Here is a 21,654-nt window from a genome sequence, read left to right as displayed (position 1 = left end):
AACTTATATTGGTGTTTGCTGTGCTGAATGGAGGAGTTCTCCTCTGTTCTGGCTGGATTTGTAGCTCATGTCGAAAAGTTGAAAGTCTTTTGGGTTCGTCATGATAAAACAAAGCAAACATACTGAGTGCCAGCCGACGGCTCAACCAAAACAGTCTGGATTGGGTTCTGTTCTCACAGTACTGCCCAGATATACAGTTTGTGCTCTCTTATGAACCGATCCTGTGTGAAAACGCCGATATCACGATCACATATATCCCCAGAGCAGTTTCTTTTTCCCACAATCCATCACACCTGGCAATAAGCTCTTGATTTTGAGCCTGTCGGTAGCGCGGCACTTATCAGGGCGCTGACGCAAAAGCCAGCACCGCTGGAGGAAGAATTGTGGTGCTGTTTGGGTGGAGAAAAAGGAATAACACATTTCGGTTGGATTTCCTGGTCTTGGAGATTAGATTGGGGGAAGAGATTGGGATGTCTGGGTTCGAGCGAGAGAGTTAATGCTTGGCCGGTGTTCAAGGCCCCCACCGATGAAGTGAGCCAAGTGCTGCGAGAAAGATTTGCGACAGGAAATGAGCTGGATCAGAGGAAGTCATTTAGCTTTTCCAGAATCTCAGTGCAGACCATTACGATGGCTTTGTGTAGCATTGTGACCGTACAGTCTCGTAACCAAAATATTCGCAGCGGATAAACTGAATTTCTGCATGTGCTGACCATTGTTGAAATCCAAGAAGAGTATGGAGGTGTAACATTAATGTAGATTGAAAAGGTAAAATAATCTTGATTTGAGTAAATTTGATGAGAGTTCATATTGAGATCTTCAATAATATTGACTTTTGATCGCAGATTAATCTGATATCAGTTTGAGACATTGTTGAGATCTCTTTTAAAACTCTAATGGAGACTCTTTTTCGGACTCTTTTTTTTCAGGTAAAATATCTGAGATGCTGGTCCATTTGCTCTCCTTTTAATCTCATTCATATTCTGGAGAAATCAATGACATTAAAGAGATCTCATCTGTGATTTTTCTTTCTTGTGGTGTGTTTTGTCTTATTTTAGCACGTTGTGATGCTCCGAGTTCCCACTCCCAATGACATTCTGGTCTCCTTCAATGCAGGTTTACTGGGTTTCTCAATTTTTTCAGATTTTCATTTACAAAAGTAATAGCACACCTGAGTTATGAGTTACACACTAAAGTTTAATACTTAATTATGAAGTTAAATATTTAATGCAGAAGTTTCAGAAGCACCACTAAACATTGTGGTATTCTGGGAATGTTAAGGACAGACATAGTTTATGCATTGATTGTTTATCTGGAATAACTGCTTTAATGATGCCCTTGTGCCCTGATAATCTTTTTAAGGTCATTTATTGTTTATTATAAAACCGCATGATCCTCAGATATACAGTATTTCCATACTGTGCTCCTGTAGAGACTGCTGTATTGATTTATGATTTTGTCTCAGTCTAAGGAATTGTAATCTAGCAATAGAATGGGAGTGTGTGAACAAACAGATTTCAGAGTTCTGAATTTCCTGGAATTCCACCACTATCCACAGGATGTGATGCAAATGTCTGAATAATTTTTCATGGCAGGGCAGCAGGTTGTGGTCAGAATATTTGTGGGGATGGTTCGTGTGTGCGCGTTTTATTGAGTGATGTCCTAAACTATGTGTAAAATTTGCAAGGCGCACGCGGTGTCTTGAAAATGTCCTATGAATATAAATGCACACACAGGCACGACAACAGAGAGTGCGCAAGAAGACGGAAAATTGGCTGAGATTTTCACCTTTTCTTCTTTAGCACTCCTCTGCAGATTCTCTCTCAGAACAGGTGGCCAAATCCACTTCCTTATTAAATGCGAGAGAAAAGAACAGGAAACGGGACATTTTCCACTCCAGCAGGACATAAGCAAGCCCTGTCTCTTCTGGAAACAATTAGGAGGAGCACAGATGTGCAGCCAGGCATATGATAAAAGAGACGGCTGGACTTTAGAAGCAAATCCACCTCTTTCCCTCTCTACTGAGAACGCTAATACGACCGAGGCCAGCAGCGATGGCCAATAACATCTTTCCTGGTTCATCTCTGTGACTCGGAGGAATTTTTTATCTTTGCCACAGTTACAGTACGTCTGTATTAGACACGGGCATAGCTAAATCTAATGACTCAAACAAACAGTACAATACCTTAAATTGTGTGGCTTGTTGGGTTATGTTATGACTTATCAGTGATTTGACTTGGGTCAAGCTTACTTGTTCTTTGCGATCCGTTGAACAGACTTTAAAATGCCAGATTTGTAGACACAGGAATATAGCAGTCATTTTGGTACACATAAGAAACAGGTGAGATCTCTTGAATATCTCCATTTTTTCTCCTGAATCTAAGTTACACAGAAACCAAATGGAGAATTTGTTCACGTTTTCTTCCCTTTAGATATTTCTCCTGTGAAAAAGGGTAAACAATCTCAGAAATGTCGACTCTGTCATTAGAGTTTCAGAAGAGGTCTCAACATTGGCTCTTAAACTAAGCTCAGATTTGTCAAGTCTGCAATAAAATTTCAATATTATTGAAGATCTCAATATGAACTCAAACATATCTCAACAAATTTACTCAAATCCACATCTACAATCTACATTTATTTTAATATTTTAAAAAATATATATATATTTTTAAACGACTAAGTACACCATCCCTGTGAGCAATAAAACATCTCAGTGGGCTTCTTGGCTTGGACCAGTAAGTAACCACCTAGCAACACTGTAAAAACTGCTCAGAACATCTTAGCTATTGCATAGCAATACCATGGCAACCGCAAAGAACATCAAATATATTTTTTTAGATCTAGTTTTTAACACTGTTCTGTCTTGGGGCAAACCACGCTAATGTTTCAGGATGTATTCTGTTGACAATGATGTATGTGCCTTATATTTCGTATTCCAAATAAAGAATCCTATAGCGTCATAGATATTCAACAAAGGCACCACGGCATAATCGGTTTAGGATGTTTTTAAAGGCAGTTTCTTCGTTAGTATGCATTAACTGAGAAATTATACCTCCGTGAGCGAGGACAGGCAAGAGAGTTACTTGGAAGCACTGTCTCTTCGTGGGAGTTATTTTAGGACGCAGGCAAATTTTATCCTACAGTAATTGCGTTACCGGTATTGTCTTCTGAAGAAAGACTGAGAACAGTAAGTGGGTTTGAAAATCTGGGGTATTAAAATGTGCTCTCAGCATAGCATTTCCATCCATCAGCCGGTAGGACACGCACAATCAGTTTTAGCAAGAAACTCTGTAACCCAATTACAGTGAGTGAGCTCATAGTGTCCCTATGAAAACCTAGCGCTCATTAACTGATGAAAGTCATATTTCAGTGTTACGGTGGCATCGCACAACCTCCAAATTATTCAGATGAATTTCTCTAAAGGCTTTCTTGTGTTTGGCAAAACTGCACCTGTATGCAAGAACATGTGCTTTTATTATTCTGTATGATCATCAAAGTCTCTGTTTGCAGTGTCGTGGAGGATGAGAGCCGTACCACTGTTCCCACATGGTAATATATGGATTTTGATTTTGGCATGCCAGCCAGCTTCTGGAATAATAAAATATGTTAAAAGACAACAAATTATTAACATCTGTTCCATCACGACTAACTCTTGTTAGAAAGTGATGTCATTTCATTTCAGATGGTCTTTTGGCTTCACATAATTCACGAGCATTATGTAGGGAGATGACCAGACATCATTCCATAAAAATCGTCCCAGGCTGTGTTTGCTCTTTGGTGCATCATCATGTTTCTGAGGATCCAGGAAAGAGTCAACAAAATCTGTTGTACTTTCTTCACCTCCAACATAATAAGAATAAAAAACAACATCCAGACACATTAAAGTGCTTGGTGGTCAAATATGATTGTCGTAACAATCTGGGCTTATAAACAGGCTTTATGTAAAATAAACTTTCTTTCTTTCTATAATTTTTGTGTAAAGCGTGTTCCTGTGCGATTCACACTCGGAGCTCTGAGAGCTGGCGACACAGAATCATTCCAGACAAACGGGAGGCTAAGTGCTCCTGACACATAAATCTCCCAAGATGCGTCATCAGCGAAGTTAGGGGCCGTGCAGTTATATGAGCTGAGATATAAACGTGAGAGACGCTGAGGGGAAGATTAACAATGCTTGGAATCCGCCGTGTTTTGATTTCCGTTTGTCTTTTACTTATCTTTTTTCAGACTGTTTGAATCTTTCCCACAATTGCCTCATCCAGCATCGGTGAATACAGTAGCTGACGTTACATCGTGTTCACATCCCACTCTTGGAAACAGGCGTGACCTCTCCTTACAGCTCTGTGCGCCTCGTCTGATTGGTGGATGATAGATTGATGTTCGTAAAAAAAAGAGGAAGGCACTTGGACTGTGCTTTTCTGACAGCATTCCTGCCATATATGAAAACGAGGCAGGGAATGTCTGCGGGGCGGGGACGAGGCTGAAAGTCCGCAGTCAACTTTCGGGCCCCGGGCCCCACACTCCCCCCAAGGTTTGGCCATGTGAAAGCAGACGTTTGTGTGCCGATCCCTGTTCCCACTGCTGAGGTGGACTTCAGCTGTTTTTCCTGGCAGTCCTTGAACAAACACGCAGCAGTTGCGTTGCGAGTCCAGTCCCCCGTGTCAAACGCATGACAAATAGTTTCATTTGACATTATTGGGGAAAGTAAAGGGAGTTAATGAGCATTCTGTTAAGATAGAGAAGGGGGAAGTGTTTGGCGAAGTACGCAGGTAAATTGAGTTACTGGGTGAGGCTGATGTGGCCGCGGAGCGAACAAGCTGTTCACAGCTTTAGTTGTTAAGTCGCCTGCTACTAAACGAATCAGACTGTGTTTTTATTTTTTGCTGTTTAATAGAATGTCTAAGAAAAGGAGAGTGCAGCTTCCTTGTGCAAAATAGCAGGTGGTGTAATATTACTATAGTAATATAGATACATGTGTTGCTCACAGGTTGCTCTTTCATAGCTCAAGAGATTTGATGTAGTTGTTTCATGTAAGAATCAACTTGGTCTCAGATGTTTCTGATTTCCGTATTCTTGGTAGAAGTAGAAGACGGAGGAGATCTCAGCAAATTGATATCTAGGAGAATAACTGAGATTTCTGTGATTTTTTTGTTCTCATGGTAGGGACCATATTCTATGGGGACACCTACAGTACGTCGGTGCGGTCACACATATTAAAAGCTTACGACTCTTACTAAAGCAAGGCAACGTGTGTGTCGAGAGGGAGTTTGTTTACGAGTTGCTAAACTGATTAAGGAACAGTCCAGGTTTTGCTCGCCCGCTTCCAACAACAGAGTCACTACACATTCCTGTCGCATACTCTGCGCTCAACATCAAAGCCATGCAGACTATAAGCATACGCTCACTCGCCTGCTTAAAGCACTAAAACTATTTGTTATGTATATTTTGAGCCATCTCAAGTGTTTGACAAATAGCCTCCTTTCTCATTGATGAATGGCTTCATAAATAATGAATTAAGATTCATATGCATACTTGTCATCAGTTACACATAATATTGATGCTGAACCGTCTGTCTGTGTTTTGCATTGTCTAGTTAGCAGCTGTTATCCATGTGTCTTTGTGGGTCATGGATTCTGGGTTCAAAGGTCACTGTGACCCTGACAGAGGGAACGCAGTGATGGGTGGCTTGTACTTCATAACCGCTTCATTGCTTTCTCTCGGAGAGCACACACAGGTCAGTAATGAGTTCATAAAGAACTGCTTATTAAAACATTTTGTGATTATGAATCATTTTAATTGAGATTAACTAAAAGTTTAGCGCTTGTATTTTGAAATTACAGAAGGATTGCTGCTTGAGATGCTTGAGTTGTTCTCTATTACAATTCTAGAACCGACTGTTCTTCCCAGAAATGTGAATGTTTGGATCAACAGTCAGTCTTTTGAGAAAGCAGAGAGCACGTTTTGGGGTCAAACGAGAGCTTGTGTACCACAACATGTCAACTCCTGGTCACTACGCAACAGCTGAACTAAACAGACTGGATCAGTTTAGCACAAGTAAGATGCAACAATAAGGCTCATGATGTTGGATGTTAGTAAAAGATGTTGTGTGTTCAAGTTGAGTTCAACAGCTTTTGTGGTGCATTGATAACCACAGAACATATTTTTGTTACACAATATTGGTTACACAAAGAGCAATAACATATTTTCAGACGAAACAAGATGTAACCAAAAGAAAATGGCAGGGTTTGAGTTTATCCATTGAGAATCAGATGGATTGTGAAAAATGCACACCAGAACGATAGGGGTGAGGTTAAAAAGTAAGATGGATTTGTGACTTCATCCAAAAAGTCATTGCAGGGGTGGAGGACGATATTACATTTTGATAAAATGTTAGAGCGTTCTTGGAAAATGCACCATTGAATCATGAACATCAAAACCAGAGACTTGCATTATGTCAGCTTTAAGGGTCATGGCATTTTAATAAGCATTTTCTCACATAAATAAGTCTATTGCCATGCTACTGTATAGAAGGCAGAGAGTACAAACTGCATTTTAGTTGATTGACAGGCCCATAATTTCTGCCCCTCCGATGGACTTCCCTTTTTTTATGTTTATTGAACATTAAACAAGCATGACACCTGGAAAAACCTGAAGTACTCAGCTAACACTTTTCTAATCTTTTGTATGTTTTAAATGAGTCGTGTTCAGATTGTAGAAATCTTTCCTGGATGCGGCCTGCGTGAGGACAATGTCCCACAATTCCTCGGCCCATCCCAGCGTTCCCAGATAACGTCTCTGCATACAGAACATTCTCCATTCAGATTCTAGTGTGCCTGGAGAACAGTGCGGCGCGAGCAGGGCGGAGGTGAAATTATGCTTTTATACTCATCTTCTTGTGCCAAGCTGGGGTTTATACTAGCACTGATGTACTGGGAGGGAAAATTGAATCTTTTCCCAAGCTTAATCCTCCATCGCTCCACCTGTAATGCGTTTTGGACTCACACGTTTTGTTCCCCCACATTCACATGGAAGGAAGGGTTATATTTCAGGGTTTTTTATTTGAGGATGGGCAGTGTACCCAGCGTGTCTGATTTTTTCCTCACAAGGCAGCTGAGATGCTTCAGACAGGCAGCGGAAATAGTTAGCTGCAAATAGATGTAGGAGTAAACACCTTGATGGGGTCAATGGCTCGCAATTATTCTTTCCTCATGAATAACTTTGGCATGCATGTTTTTCAGATGGAACTGAATGTACAAGAGAAAATAGCATTTGGATTTTTCACTAATGCATTTGGGAAATCAATCTAAATGTATTATGATGGTGAGCAGAATCATTGAGATGTTTGGGGGGGGTGTTAAATATTTGCCCCTTAGAATGGAAAGAGTAGTGCCCTTTAGTGGCAGACGAGAGAATAACATTTCGGGCACCATTTGGACTCCAGCACAGTATGTGTGTTCATATTCACACACAACATATTAAAAACACTTTCAGATTTTGTTTGCTGCTTTTTATCCTCTCTGGCTTTTGACTTTCTCTTCTGCAATCAAAGTAAGATCGGTTACCATATATAATATCCATAATGCCATAATACTTTCCCTTAACTCTCCCCCATGCATTTTCCAGTTTTACATTTATTGCATTAACCTGTGGTGACCTAACATCATAATACAGGATTTAGGCATTTATTTTGACAGGGGCGTTTTCTCTTGTTCTCTCCCTGTTGATTCATGTTCATACGCCTGCCCCCTCATCCACAGCAAGGCTTTGCTATGTTTCTTCTTTCCCTAAAATATTATCCTTATCTGTATTTTGCTATTTAGACGGCATGACGTGGGGATTTAATATTAGTTGGCCCTCGACTGACCCAGGAACTGAGACCGGAAGAGAATGTTGCTTCTGCAGCTTTCCAAACAAGCACTCCCTCATTCCCTGTTGCCGTTCCTCAGCAGGGGGAGGCCAGGACAGAAAGACAGGCATCATTGGATGTTGACGCAGACGGTCATCCGTCACACTGTTGAAATGCCATTGGCTGCCAGTTTCTACTCGGCCAACTGAATGAAATGGTCCTTAGCTCCTGCGTTAGAGACGTCTTATTCTTTTCTATCCTACCTGCCCACACTGCTGTGTGTCTTTATGACTGTCAACATTTATATGATTTTTGGTTATTCTTTCTGACGCTACTAGTCGTGTTTTTCTAGTGAATGTGAAATGTTACAGTTCATACAGAATCTCAAAATATTAATGTAATTATTATGCAATACAATTTTATGCAATTGTATTATAAAAGGAAAATCATTGTTAATAATAATAATTATTATTATTATTATTTTATCTAAAATAATGCTTAATATGTCTAAATGTACAGTTTATCTTTTGGCAATGAAAGTCATTCTAAACAGTCAGATTTAGTTTCTATAATGCAGATATAAATAATTGTTTTAATTGTACTAGTTTGGAGTAAAATTCTTAATTTAATCTGCAAGCTGTATTACTGATGCAGCAAAGTGAACCCAGCAGGAGAAAGGTGCTGATGACGTACATAGGTGAGTTGTAAAAAATGAAATATTCATGAAAACGCACGTGACATCATCAGGGCTTCAGGGTGTGAATGGGGCAGCGCTGTTCACTTCTTCCCACAAAGACCACATCTGAAACCGACGATCAATAAATCAGCCGATCAGTGCATTGAACCTGGTCGTCACGTTTAACTGTTTATGGAGAGGTAGAGCGCAGCTCGGACTGTACGTGAGCTTGTGCGTTGCGCGCCGCCTCAAGAGCAACGGGACAGTGGCCAATATGATCCAGCGAGTCCAACTCAAGGAAATATTCCACCAGTGAGACTTTCACGCGTGAAAATGATTCGAGAGCGAATGCTGATCGGGAAGTGAAGAAAATCCAGAGGTTTACGCGACATTCGAGAGCGCAAAAGACCCGGAGAGTAACAAAGAAAGAAAGCAAGGCTGCGGGGAGGGAGAATAGATCTCTTATGATGATGATGATGATGATGGCCTAGAAACATCAGGCGTTTTTACTGCTTCTGCTTGACTGGATCATGATATGATGGGGATTTTACGCATCGGGGTTTGTTAATAATAGTAAAGAAAGGGGAACCGCTGTCTTCGTTTGCGCACGAGTTTTACTTTTGTTGTAATGCGAGGATGATTATAAGACACTTATTGCAGTCGGACGCGCGCTCTGCTACTCCAAAGTCACACCTATGAGTAAGAATAGCGCTTTTACGCATTCATGTGTGTGCGCACGTGTTGTCCCGTGACCGATGGCAGTGGAATCCGAGCGCAACGGCTATGTGAGCACTTGTGTCATTCAAGTGGAGCAAGATTCGTGTCACTCATGGTTGGCTTTGATTTGGAGCGCGTGGAGCTGTAAGAGTCTCTCCTCCGCCGTGTGCGTCGGCTCGGTGTCCGTGTTCCTCGCTTTGCTCGTTCAGTCCGCGGACTGGGATGCGGAGCGCACGCACGCACTCTCGGGATCTCCTGCGCTATATTTATTGACGCTCGTGGAGTTCGTGTGGCAGCTCGTCTCTCCGATCTTCACACTAGTCTGTGCCTTCTTCTGGGTGGGTCTGTATCTGCTCCGCTGCGGGGTGCTCATCCGCACGGCCGTGTTTCTTCTCACCGTGTGCCATCTGGGCGAAGCGGCTGCACAGTCGCTCTTGGATGCGCAGCAGCTCTACTCGTTCACGGCCACCGCGCTGGTGCTGCTCGCCTGCCTGGCCAGCGGGGCGCTCATGGTGGTGCGGCTGGGTCAGGGCATCTCCGTCCTCGTCTTCATCAGCATCATCAGGACCGTGTCGCTCCTGTCGCTGCAGAAGGTGCGCGCCAGCTGGAGACCCTACCTGGCGTACCTGCTCGGAGTGCTGGGGGTCCTTCTGGCGAGGTATGCGGACAGGCTGCTCCCAGATCAGGGCGCATCACACCGGGAGGGATCGAGGGGAGATATCCCAGTATTTAAAAGGCGCAGGAGGTCCAGCTCTGTAGTCTCGTCGGATATGGCACAGCACGGACAGTCCAGGGGCAAATCTCACAGGAGGACATCGCTCCCCTGCCTACAGAGAGAGCAGGTACCCAATAAGACACAGGCACACACACCCACACAAATTGTTATTAAAGAAATAGAATCAGCATGTCATTATATGGACACACTTTTTCTGTGTTTGTTTTATTGTACAGTAAGTGCTGATAAACTGAATGCACTTTGCAGGAATGCGTGAATCTGCTTGTGTTTATTAGGAAGATTATTTTAATAACACATTATTTGCTCCTACTTTACATCAGTGTTTGTTTGACTTTGTAGTGTAGTTCTGAATAATGTTGACCTACTTGCGCTTTTTGAGGCAGCTTTGAGTAAAGCTTTTATTTTATGAACAAAAAGTTATAGTTATTCTGTATTGTAAGTATATTATTTTTGAAACAAAGAGAATTTTTCATTACTATTATCTTTTGTCTGTTTTTTCTTAGGCATAGTGTGCTTGCCAATAGATTGTAATTGGTTACTTGGAATGGTCTCACTCGAGCATGCATTCTAAGTTTTCATGAATGACATAATTGCAGCAATACTTGTTACAGGAAAAGCTGATGAATAAGGTAGTGAACTTTAACCTCTTGTCCATCATGTTTTTTTACAGTTGTTGTGATGAGTTTTGTGTGTTGTTTGGACAGTGTAGTGCTTGATTCAGGCAAAAGTAAAATAACTATGATGTAGATATGTTTTTATTTGTGTACTGCTGCTGTGGAGATTTTTGTGTGCAGGTGTTGTGTGAAAAAAATATGTTTAAGTTACATTTAATATTTGGTGTGATAGAAACATGTCTTTGTGTAGGCCTGTGTATGTTGATATTGGTGTATTTTTGTGACACACAGAGGTACAGTACACTGTGTTTTGTACGATTTTTGCGATTCTTGAGAGATCATTGTATTCGGCCAAATGTAAAGCAGTGTTATAAAATCAAGATAATAATATTATAACTCAATTTTTTCATTTTCAATAAAAGTTTTTTTTAAATACCAAAACAGTTTTATTAACACAATGTGTTGCTTTTTTTTACAAAGTCTAGAACACGACATATTTTGCAGATGATTTCAGAAAATTGTTTTTTTTATTATGAAAAAAGTCTTTGGAAGTAAAAAAAATCACATTTTGCTTTTTTATGCACATAAACAAAAAACAAAAAAAACGTTTTGCAATTAAATCCTGCTGTGAATATAACTCTTACACACTTTAGTGAGTCGCAGCTGAATTTTTTGAAGGATTTTTTTCAATGCAGTTGAGTTTTGGTTTGCTCTCTGGACTATTTTCACAAAATTTGTCATTGTTGTTTTTTCCTGTATTTAGTTTATGTAGTTTGCGCCCCCTAGAGACTGCAATAGAATTGAATTTTTGTGGCTTTGTCATTTGGAACAAGAAGATAGAATTGTTTTTTTAATTGTTTAATTGTTAGGAATCGGTACGTTGTCAGTGCAACTCTTGTGCCATGTTTGCTTTAACTATTAAATGGAAAGCAACGCACACCCCCGACTGTGTTTTCCATGATCTGTCTCTTGCATACAGACATGCATATGCACACACACCTGGTGCACATGTGTGATGTCTGGAATGATATTAGTTCCTATAGCGGTTTATGTGAAGTTGTTTTATCTGTGTGGCCTGGCTGTGTAAACATACCACAGCATGACCTCTGCACCGTTCACGGCAACAATAACCTGTGTGTCCTAATGGACAGATCAGACACCCGACTCTCTCTCACCAACGTGAAGACACCGGCCAGAGATAACAGGCTGCTTTTACACTAAAGCTATTGCAATCCCAAATCCGTTTGACGTCAGAATGTGGTTTGTTTGGTTGTTTTTTGGTGGGTTTTTTTTCTGAGCTTGGGTGTGCACCACAACCTGCCCGTTTGAAAAGATGGTCTGGTGTTTGGTGTGAATATTTGCAAACTCTTTGTCATATTGCATTTCTTAGTTCCATCTCTCAATATTCATCTCTAAATAGTCTGTACCCTGTAACTCTGACATCACTTCCTGTTCACCTCACGCTACCGAGCGATCAGGAAGTGATGTCATAGTCACTGTGGACATTATCTGTTGTTCACTCCATAGAGTACATGCCCCGGGTGTTTTCAGTGATGGACTTAAAATCATTACTGCTCTGAGCATTATTGCGTGATGTGAGTTATGTAAGATTTTTCAGATGGACCTTGCGTCTGAGAATGTGAAGCTCACTGACTTTTTTCCAGCGATTCTCTCTAAAGACTTTGTTAACATTATGTAGGGTTTGTATTTTCATAAACGTGTAATTTATGACTCCTGTTCCTAAATAAAGTTAAAATATGTTAACGTGAAATTTTAGGCTCAAGGTCAGCCTTGCAGGAAGTTAGTTCGTTAATTTCATTGACGACTCCATTGGAGAGATTTTGTCTCTCATCTGGAGGGCTTTCTGAGCACAGGCTGTGGGTGGTGAACTTAACCATAACTCACTGCATTTGTCTGCATTCAAGCAGCAGCCTTCGGAGAACCGTGTTCACGGAAAACACCCGTTTAATGGCACAAGGAGCCACACTTCACTGCGTGGAGTCTCGAGGAACCTTTAGCGGGTCACTGAATTGTCATTAGCCCAGGGCTGACTGGAAAAGCTGTGTGGTGTGAGCCAGACTTTCTGGCCAAAGCGGGAAATTTCCTTATAGATCTTTCCTTGAAGGTGAAGTGGGTCATTTTGTTCTTTGTTGAAATGCATTCCCAGAGGAAAGTGTTATTGCTCAGAGGTTACTCTTTCATAGACCAAGAGATTTCATGGGGTTCTCAGTTGTGTTCCATTTAAGTATCAACTTAAACTCGGATGTTTCTTTTCAATTTACCTAGGAGAAATAAAAACAGAAACAAATGGGGGTGTAAAATGAATGTAGAGGTAAAATAATATGGATCTTCAATAGATCGAGATCTTCAATAATATTGATTTTGGATTGCAGACTTGACAAATCTGAGCTCAGTTTATGACAATGTTGAGATTTCTTCTGAAACTCTAATGACGGAGACATCATGTCGGATTCTGCCTCTTTTTGTCAAGAGAAATAACTGGGATTTAAGCAAAAGTTTCCATTGCTCTCCATTTTCGTTGGTGTCTAGGAGAAATAAGTGAGAGATATTAAAGAGATTAACAAAGACATGGTTTGCACAAAACAGGAGATTTGGGTCAACATTTAATGACATTTCTATTCATTAAGTCCATTATTAAATATGGAATTCTTTCCTGCTGTTGATATTAAGAATTAGAAAAAAATAGTGACATGGAAATGTTTTGTTTCTTTTCTATCTGGGGAAGTATAGATTTGTGAAATAGAAGTGTACATAGTCTGATACAAACCGAGATAAATAGAGGCCAGGAATGTGTTTCTGTGCCATGGTTTTTTTTAAGATTCCTTTTCCCAGCCTGGTGCAGATATGAGGTTAGTAGGTGGGACGTTTCGGTGTGCCTGGGGTTGATAATAAACCTCTTAAAGCAAACCTCAGCTCAGTCAGATTTAAAAATGGAGAAAAAAAAACTTCACCTCATTTGTGCCCTGAAGGCGATGGTTTCCTGTCTGAAGTGGACCGTACTTTCTCCCTCTGCCCCATACCTGCAGTAGCCGTGCTTTCTATGCTGAGAGATTTTTAATCTGTACCAGAGCACTCCACACGCTGAGGGTTGTTTTCCTTCCCGCTGCTCACATCTACGGCTTCTCGTCTCCCTCTCGCTCTAATTGGTCTCGTCTGCATCGCCACTGCGGCACACAGAGAGATCTTTGACGTCGGTCGGGGCCGGCGTGCTGTATTTTGCTTGTAAGAGGCCTCGGACCGTGCCAGGCCTGGAATGTGTAGCCTCAGCTGTCTTGCCGGAGTGGGCGACTGCCAAAAACCTCATCCATTTTAAAAATGCTAGCAGTTTGACTCTTTCAAAACAACCTAGAAGGAACACGAGCGAGGCTGCTCGCGGAGCGCCCAACTTCGCTCTATCTGAACCAGGTGCGCAGCTGGCGCAAACAGATGGAACCAAATAACCAAATGACATTAACTGCTCTACATATGTCAATCCAAAAGAACCGCAGCCCGGGCTAACAGGAAAACTCCAGTCCCTCAGAATAAAGGTTGTTTAGAGGCTTCTGGAAGAATATTGTCTCCAAGTACAGTACGTTTAGAAATGAAGATGCTTAAACTGTATGAGGTATCAAGCAAATATTTAGATATAATCATATTTGAAAATATGGTATCCGTCTGTCTGTCTGTCTCTTTGTCTGTCTGTTTGTCTTTATGTCTGTCTGTCTGTCTGTCTTTCTCTCTGCCTGTCTATCTCTCTTTCTGTCTGTCTGTCTGTCTGTCTGTCTGTCTGTGTGTCTGTCTATCTCTTCATCTTTCTGCCTGCCTGTTAGTCTGTCTGTCTCACTGTCTGTATATCTTTCTCTCTGTCTGTCTGTTTCTCTGTCTTTCTGTCTATATCTTTATCTTCATATGTCTGTGTGTCTGTTTCTCTATCTATCTGTCTTTCGCTTTGTCTATCTGCCTGTATGTCTATCTTTCTCTCTGTCCATCATCTTTTGTAATTATTCTGCTGATGAAAAATGTAGTTACTCTGTCTGGTCTGTCTGTCTGTCTTCATCTCTGCCATTAAAAACAGACAAATATCAAGACATAACCATTCAGCCCTACTTCTCTCATGTTTTGGGTTGGCCACATCTTTTGCACAAGTTCTTTAGCCGATGGAAGGCCACTGCTGAGATGGCGCTTGTTATTTTAACCTGAGCTGGCAGGGGTCCAGCACACCTCTCTAGAGGAACCCCCCACTCACTGCCCATCTGAGCGTCCGGCTCACACAAGGCCCGTCTTGTTAACTCACTCAATAGCGTGTTTTACTTTAGAAAATATGGATGGCAGATGGAGATGAGGGAAGAGTTCGGATTCACCGTCAAAAACCGACATCTGTCTGTCTTTTGTTCGTTCTTGCGCTGCTGTTAAAAGACTTACTATATTGACAAACAAGGTCCCACATTGTTGATGTGTATTAATAATTGTGTGTGTCAAGCCTATGAATGCCATAAATGAATGATGTATTTGGCTTTAGTCATATAACACCTCACTTGCGTATAATCTTGCATTAATAATATTATTTAGAACAATTTTAAGAATGATTTAAGCAAATTTGTTCAATTTAATGTCAATGCCGTCAAAAGATTTTGCATTATTGTTTGGCACACAGTTCAATTGTTTTCAAAGATAACATTTTGAAAAAAATGCGGTAGTATGTCTGAATTTACCCTATTAATATCAGATATAATCTTCACAGATCTCACGTCAATGCGGATCTGATCGTTTTGACCACGTCTGGCGTGTTAAGACTCTTCAGTCGCTGTGTTTGATGTGCATGTGAACCACACACGGTAGAGTGAAAACACTGCAGCGCTCTTCCCGGTAATCACCTCACATTAAAACCCTCCTCACGTATGGCGAGGGAACTCCTGACGCACAGCGTTTTGTGAAGTTCAGATAACAGCCGGCGTTGCGTTTACCTCCAGCGCTTCCCAAAGAAAACAATGAAAAAGAAGCTGGAGATTTAAACAGCAGCCAAGAAACACAGAGAGTTGCTTAGCCGACGTTTTCTGCAGTTTACACCTCAGCTGCCAGCGCATGGCTCTAGATCTTGATGACTGCGTCTGAGGTCGTTTTGCCTATCGGATAATTGCATTCACGATTGTAAGCGTGACACCTGGAAGTGCTTTCGGCCGCTTGTTAGCCATCAAGCTCAGATTAAATGTGTAAATCGCGTGAGGCCACGCGGTTAGAGTTTCACCGGTCGGCCGTGGCACAGCTCGCGTGAGAAATCGGCCCCTGCGTTACCTCACGAGCTGACACCAGGTACTGTGAGAACGCCTGCCATCTTACACACGCTGTCTGACACATTAGTTGTGATCACAAGCGACCACGGCGATACTTTAGCGGGTGGTTTCCCAGACATGGATTAGACTAGTCCTAGACTAAAATAAGTGTAAGAGCTGTCCAAACTGAAAACAGCTTGCACTGACATCTTAAAATACATCAGTGCCTTTGTGCTGTCTCAAAATGCACACAAGTAATGTTTTAATGTAAGGTATGTTTGTTAAACTACTTAAATTTTAGATCTGGTTTAACCTAATCCCATTCCTGGAAACCGCCCCTAGATCCTTTGTAGCACTTCTTTCCAACTTTCCAAGATGCAAACTTGTGATTTCAAGTAGTTGAGCTAAAGTACAGTTGAAAACAGTATGTGGCTTTTTCTGATTTTATTTATACAACAATTAAATTGAGATATTGTGCAATATTATATAAGCTATATTTTGTTGTGTATTGAAGTATCAGCAAAGAGATTGTTCTGTTTGTTGAGCATTACATCTGCAACTTGTTTCCATCAGATACTGAAGGCATTTCTACTGAAGGCAAAAACACTGTTGTTTTTATTTTAATAGGTGGCATGCTTTTCAAATTGACAGCACTTTCAGTTTATAGGCTGTTTGTGCGTGTGAACAGATAAACTCAGTTGTAATTTGCAGAAGTGCATGAATACAGCGTTTATGTGTTTGTTTAGTTCGCCGTCACGCTGCTGTTACAATTTCATCGGAGGCGATTAAAAATTATAGGGATTTTTATGCCACGTCTCTTCCTGTTTTCTCACTGCGAGAGACAAAACGAAAACAGTAACCGAAGGATTAGCAGATGAAGCATGTGTTCCGGACCTGAAAGAAGCACGCCCTCCCCTTCTGTACATTACATTTTGCTCATTGGGTCTGTTGTGAGCGGGTGAGTGACGTCCCGTTCGCAGTGCCCATCTGAGACTCGTGTGACAGCTGCACCTCCATCATACAACAGTGACCTCAGCTGGCATCCTAGTCCTGTTGTTACGTAACAGGACGCCTTGGATGGGGGAGGGAGCATCATGATGGGACAGATTCAGACCACATCTGCCATACATGGCTCCCACAACCCTATTTTGTTAATCGTGTGGATTTTAATAATGTTGCCTGCTTTATTGATTTTCATTCTCCCTGATGCAATCTGATCTCTCTTATTTTATGTTAAGAGACTGATCTCGTATCAAAATGCATTTGAAAAGTATATGATCCATAATGCAAAAACGACTAATGCAAAGCTAGCTAGACTAGTGTTTATTTAATTTAGTGACAACAACCGTCTTTCATCCTTAAGCTGGACATCCATTGTGTGTTGTTATTTTGAGACGGCCAACAAAAGTTACTGTAGCTACGATAAAACTGTGGTAGCCTAGTATTTGCCAAAACTATCATCAAAAGTGCACTCGGTCATTTTTATATTCAGCCAAACTCAACATGTCAGCTCCTGTGAGGCGTCTCGCTCCATGTCAAATAAAACAACTTCTATCTCAGACTGCTGATATGACTGGAGTCTCCATCTCGTGCGATTGCACATGGTTTTATTTTCTTTTTTTAGGCAGTCAAACTATTTTTACTGGGGGGAAATTGACTGACTGTGCTATTTGAAAACAAGAAATGACAATTGCACTAATTTCACAGTTCAATAGCTGCTTACAGGGTGTTTGGGGAAAATATAGTTACCAAGGGTATTGTTTTGTCACTGGAACAATACTTAAAAAGCTTTTTTGGACGCAGTCAATTATTTTTAATTGCTCTAAAGCTGCAAAAAATTGATATCCACATCTTGTGCTATTTGGGTAGTAGTAAACTTAAATGCACCAAGCGGATAAAAGCATCCTGCATGCGAAATTTGTAATCTATTTCTTTGTTTACTTACTATGTGAGCGTCACACATGCAATAATGCTTTGCCAATCTTTTCTGTACGTCATGTCAGGGGGCTAAACCTGTCTTCCCCCACTCCTCGACCGTGCAACAACACATCTGACATTTCAAACAAACCAGGCGGCCCGTGTGGCTGACGGCTTTGTCAAATAAACAGAGCAGTGCAGATCCTGCTCGATCTGGTTGGGGGGCTGAACTGGAAATGCTCTCTCAGGTTTTGGGCTGTTGATGAACAGATGTGTCCAGGTGTTTCTGCTCTCCAGTTGGCACTAATGGCTGTCACAGGACTCTGTGCACGCGTGTCCCAGATCACAGGGGCTAATGGACTCTCTCTCTACTGTATGTGTGTCGGTTAAACTGTGTGGATGAAGAGGGTACTTGTACGTGAGTTTGCTTTTCTGTCGTTTTTAAGGATGTGTTCAAAATAGCACACTTGCATACTATTATTTATGTTGCTGCAGTTTATAGACCACTTCGGATGATGTAATCAACGCTGGTCCAGAAGAACTTCCCGTTTCACTAAACAAACGTTTGAACAAAATACAACCAAGTTTAGAATATGTATAACTGATTTAAACTGATTTACTGGATTTAACTATATATGTAAGTAATAATAATAAATCGATAATAACTGAAACCAGAGGTGCTTTTGGACCAGTGTTTACAACTTGCAAAGTGGTCTATAGTATGAATCATGTGAAATATACAGTATAGATTTTTTTTAATAGATAAAATTCCCGGATGGCTTACTTATTTGTTTAAATGTGCAGTATACTTCTGGAGTACTATACTGTATCCCGCAATGTAATGCTCTTCTTCTGCTTCCTCTTATTAATAATAATATTTATGATATGTTATGTAATGTAATACATTATTATAATCATTTTTTATTATTATAATAATATTTTAATCATTCTTTATGTATTAAAAAGAGGCATTATACTGTAAAATAGTATTCTATACCAAACACAAAGTATAGCAATACAAAGCTGCAAGGTTTTCTTCCTTCGTTCTTTCTTTCTGTATTTTATTTTAATGCGTGTTCTGTGTATAAACATGTATCGGAAAATGGATTTGTCAGGAAGTGCTCGTCTGTGTCACAGATGAGAGAATGCAGTAAGCATGTGAGGCTGGTTGGGGCCATTAAAGCGATGGAAACACACACACACCTCTGAGAGCAGCACTGGTTCTGTTTGGCAGGGCTGGGATCATATCATTAGCTGAGCTCTCAAGGTACATAAGGGCCTGTGTTAATGTCAGAATGGGCCGGTGGGCATGATATTCCCATTCACTCTCAGAACTCTCCATTTAACTTTAGATACACACACACACTCTCTCTCTTTCCCCTTATCCACTACAAAGTCTCCTTTTATTGGATTAAGTTGTTCTGGTAAGGAAGGCATTGAATGTTAATGTTACTTAGAAATGATGTTTACTCTTCATTCTAGGAAGTTTTTACACAAATTTCTCTTGTTATTTTCAACAGCTCTATTTTTAAAGGAGCTTACACATATGCTATTTAGAGCGAGTTATTGAAAGTAACCACTTCATAACCTGCACATTCCATTTAAACCTTTTTCTGGTTTGTTTGAACCTTAGATGTGATATGCATTTTTGGGACTCACTGAATTTCAAGGTTAGAATTTAAGTCGAGCCAATAATGATGATGTTGTAACATTTGCATAGTAATCTTTGTTTTCGAATAATTTTGCATATATGTTTCTGTCGTGCTGATATTTTACACCAGTCACGTGGTGTTATGCGTTGTTGTTTTATGCAGAGCTAACAGAATAAAACACCAGCTCAGCGTGTTTTGTAAACACAGAAATAAGACTAAAAGACTAAAACATGTGCAGTTTATTTATTGATCTGTTCATTTTTATCAGAGAAAACAACATTTTTGTTAGAAAAACGTCCTTGTCTGCTCCTGGATTAATTCTTCTTGAATATATGATCTTTTATAATCAGTTAATGATTCATGTGGAGTTTTATGATTGTCTTGGCTAGTTGCCCCAGTGGCCTGGCCAAAAATGTGACCCCTCGTGATAAATCATCCTTGCGTACCCATTTGTTTTCAGAAGCACAGATGCGTGTACATTGTCAGAACGATGACTACACGAGCTCTAGTCACTCAGAACAAACCTCACGTGGGGCGCTGGGCTGTTACGTAGGTTGTTTTTCTCATGAGACCTGCACAGAAAGTGTGTAATGTAACAAACGGGGAATACGCAGCTCATCACCGCTCCGGGGCTTGGCCCAGAACAACACAGAACCTCCATCAGGTCCGTTCCACCCACGGTCTGTGGTTCTGCTTGCCTTTGGCTCTGGAAAGCTGGCCGGTTGCTAGCATCTGTAAGATTTAGCCTGGTTTGACTCATTTGGCTCGACTCATTTGGCTCATTGGCTCTCTTTTGTTGCGATGGTAGAGCCGTGGTACCAAAGAAGTTCTGTTGAATGACTCTAAATACATGCTAACGCTAAATACACCCTGTGCTAAAAACACATCGTAACGCAAGTTGAACTTTGTCATGGCTTTTGTGGAGGTAAACCCAAAACTGTGGTCGGAGGCCGAGTGCCCTGACCAAATGAAAACATTGATGTTAACCCTAAGGTCAAAATGGGACACCGAACTAGTAATTAATCCAATGAGATCCGGTCCGGTTGAGCATCTATGTAGCGTCGAATCAGCTTGCTTTGTGTTGGTTGTGTTTTCATGGAGGGGAAAGTTGAGCGGTTCACAGCTGGATCTCATCATCACTTCGTCTCTGTGCTTGCGTCATAGCTCGCCAGCTTCAGCAAACTTTGAGCGAGTGAGATATTCCTTGGAAATCATCTGGGGCTAAACTTAAAGACCACGTGAAATAGTTTGACAGGGATAGTTTGTCTTTTGTGTTTACGTCTTGCATTGAAACAAGAAGTCGGGGCCAGCAGGCTTTAGTTTACAGCGCAGTCGTGACCGTGACTTGCTGCTCCCTGTTGTTAGAAGTTGCTGATAAGCAAAATAATGCACAAAAATTATTTATTGGGCACAAAATGAGACATGCTCGTGAATGCAAGTCGCTTCAGATATTTTTGATCTTTTTCTCGAAAGAAAGAATGTGTATTTGCCAGAATATTATTTGGTCAACATTTTGATTATGGGCATTATATTATACAAAAGTATATTGGCATATTAATTCCATTAAAGCTAAGAGACATTTGACAGGATAGTGACAGGATAGGGACAAACAGCCCCCTTGACTAATGATGCCAAGTATGAAGTAGTGTTTTGATACTTTTGTTTTTAACTGAAGTGTATTTTACTGAAGTATTTAATGCATTGGTCTTAAAATAGCCATTGCCACACACCAAATGTAGAGTTTACAAAAAAGATCTAGAAAAATAAATATTGTAATATTTATATCATTACTGTAATTTTACATTATTGCCATTTTTCCAATTACTGTCCGAAAGGTGTATACTCTTATGTTTTTTTATTTTGTTTTAATTACTCAGAAAATTACTTGTGATGGACATTTTAAGAGTAAAACTCAATGCAAAATAGATGACATGGTAAACAAATCGTGCTTTTAATTCAGTTTGATATAAATCACAATTATAAATCATTGATGCCTCTCAGGTGTAGCAGTTTACACTCATCTTAACAAATCAATATTGTCCCATGAGCTTCAGTTCCCCAGCGGAGCAGAGTGAAGCAGCTCGGCCTCCCGTCAGTCACCGGGCAGAGCGCGAGTGCTGTGACTCCGGCGATGTGATTCAGTCTGACATTAATGGAAGCAAGAGCCATGTGTGTAATTTAACAGCAGTGTGCCACGAGTGCGGGGTAAAACGCTCCAATTAACAAATTGCC

At 40.8% G+C, this 21,654-nt stretch overlaps 1 protein-coding gene and 1 long non-coding RNA gene across 7 annotated transcripts in view; both read left to right on the top strand.

Moving 5' to 3' along the window:
- Nucleotides 1–689: 689 nt before the first annotated feature.
- On the top strand, nt 690–3,926 carry LOC130548216 (uncharacterized). The gene is made up of 3 exons (XR_008961990.1): nt 690–765; nt 3,508–3,546; nt 3,657–3,926. It is a non-coding gene; the product is annotated as an uncharacterized LOC130548216 (long non-coding RNA).
- Nucleotides 3,927–8,383: 4,457 nt separating this feature from the next.
- pde3a (phosphodiesterase 3A, cGMP-inhibited) overlaps nt 8,384–21,654 on the top strand; it is a 57,493-nt gene continuing 44,222 nt past the window's right edge. For 3 of the 6 annotated variants that reach the window (XM_057323637.1, XM_057323638.1, XM_057323636.1), the window contains exon 1: nt 8,384–10,075. In XM_057323637.1, the coding sequence (XP_057179620.1) occupies nt 9,272–10,075 (804 nt within the window). In that variant the 5' untranslated portion in view covers nt 8,384–9,271. Of the gene's footprint in view, nt 10,076–14,169; nt 14,209–17,949; nt 18,189–21,654 lie in introns of those variants that run through there. The other 3 variants (XM_057323639.1, XM_057323641.1, XM_057323642.1) reach the window with 3 other exon arrangements.

The sequence above is a fragment of the Triplophysa rosa genome, linkage group LG24 (assembly GCF_024868665.1).
Source record: "Triplophysa rosa linkage group LG24, Trosa_1v2, whole genome shotgun sequence".
NCBI classification, from domain to species: Eukaryota; Metazoa; Chordata; class Actinopteri; order Cypriniformes; family Nemacheilidae; genus Triplophysa; species Triplophysa rosa.
Note: the sequence above shows the minus strand (reverse complement) of the source record. Positions and strands in the feature narration are given on the sequence as shown.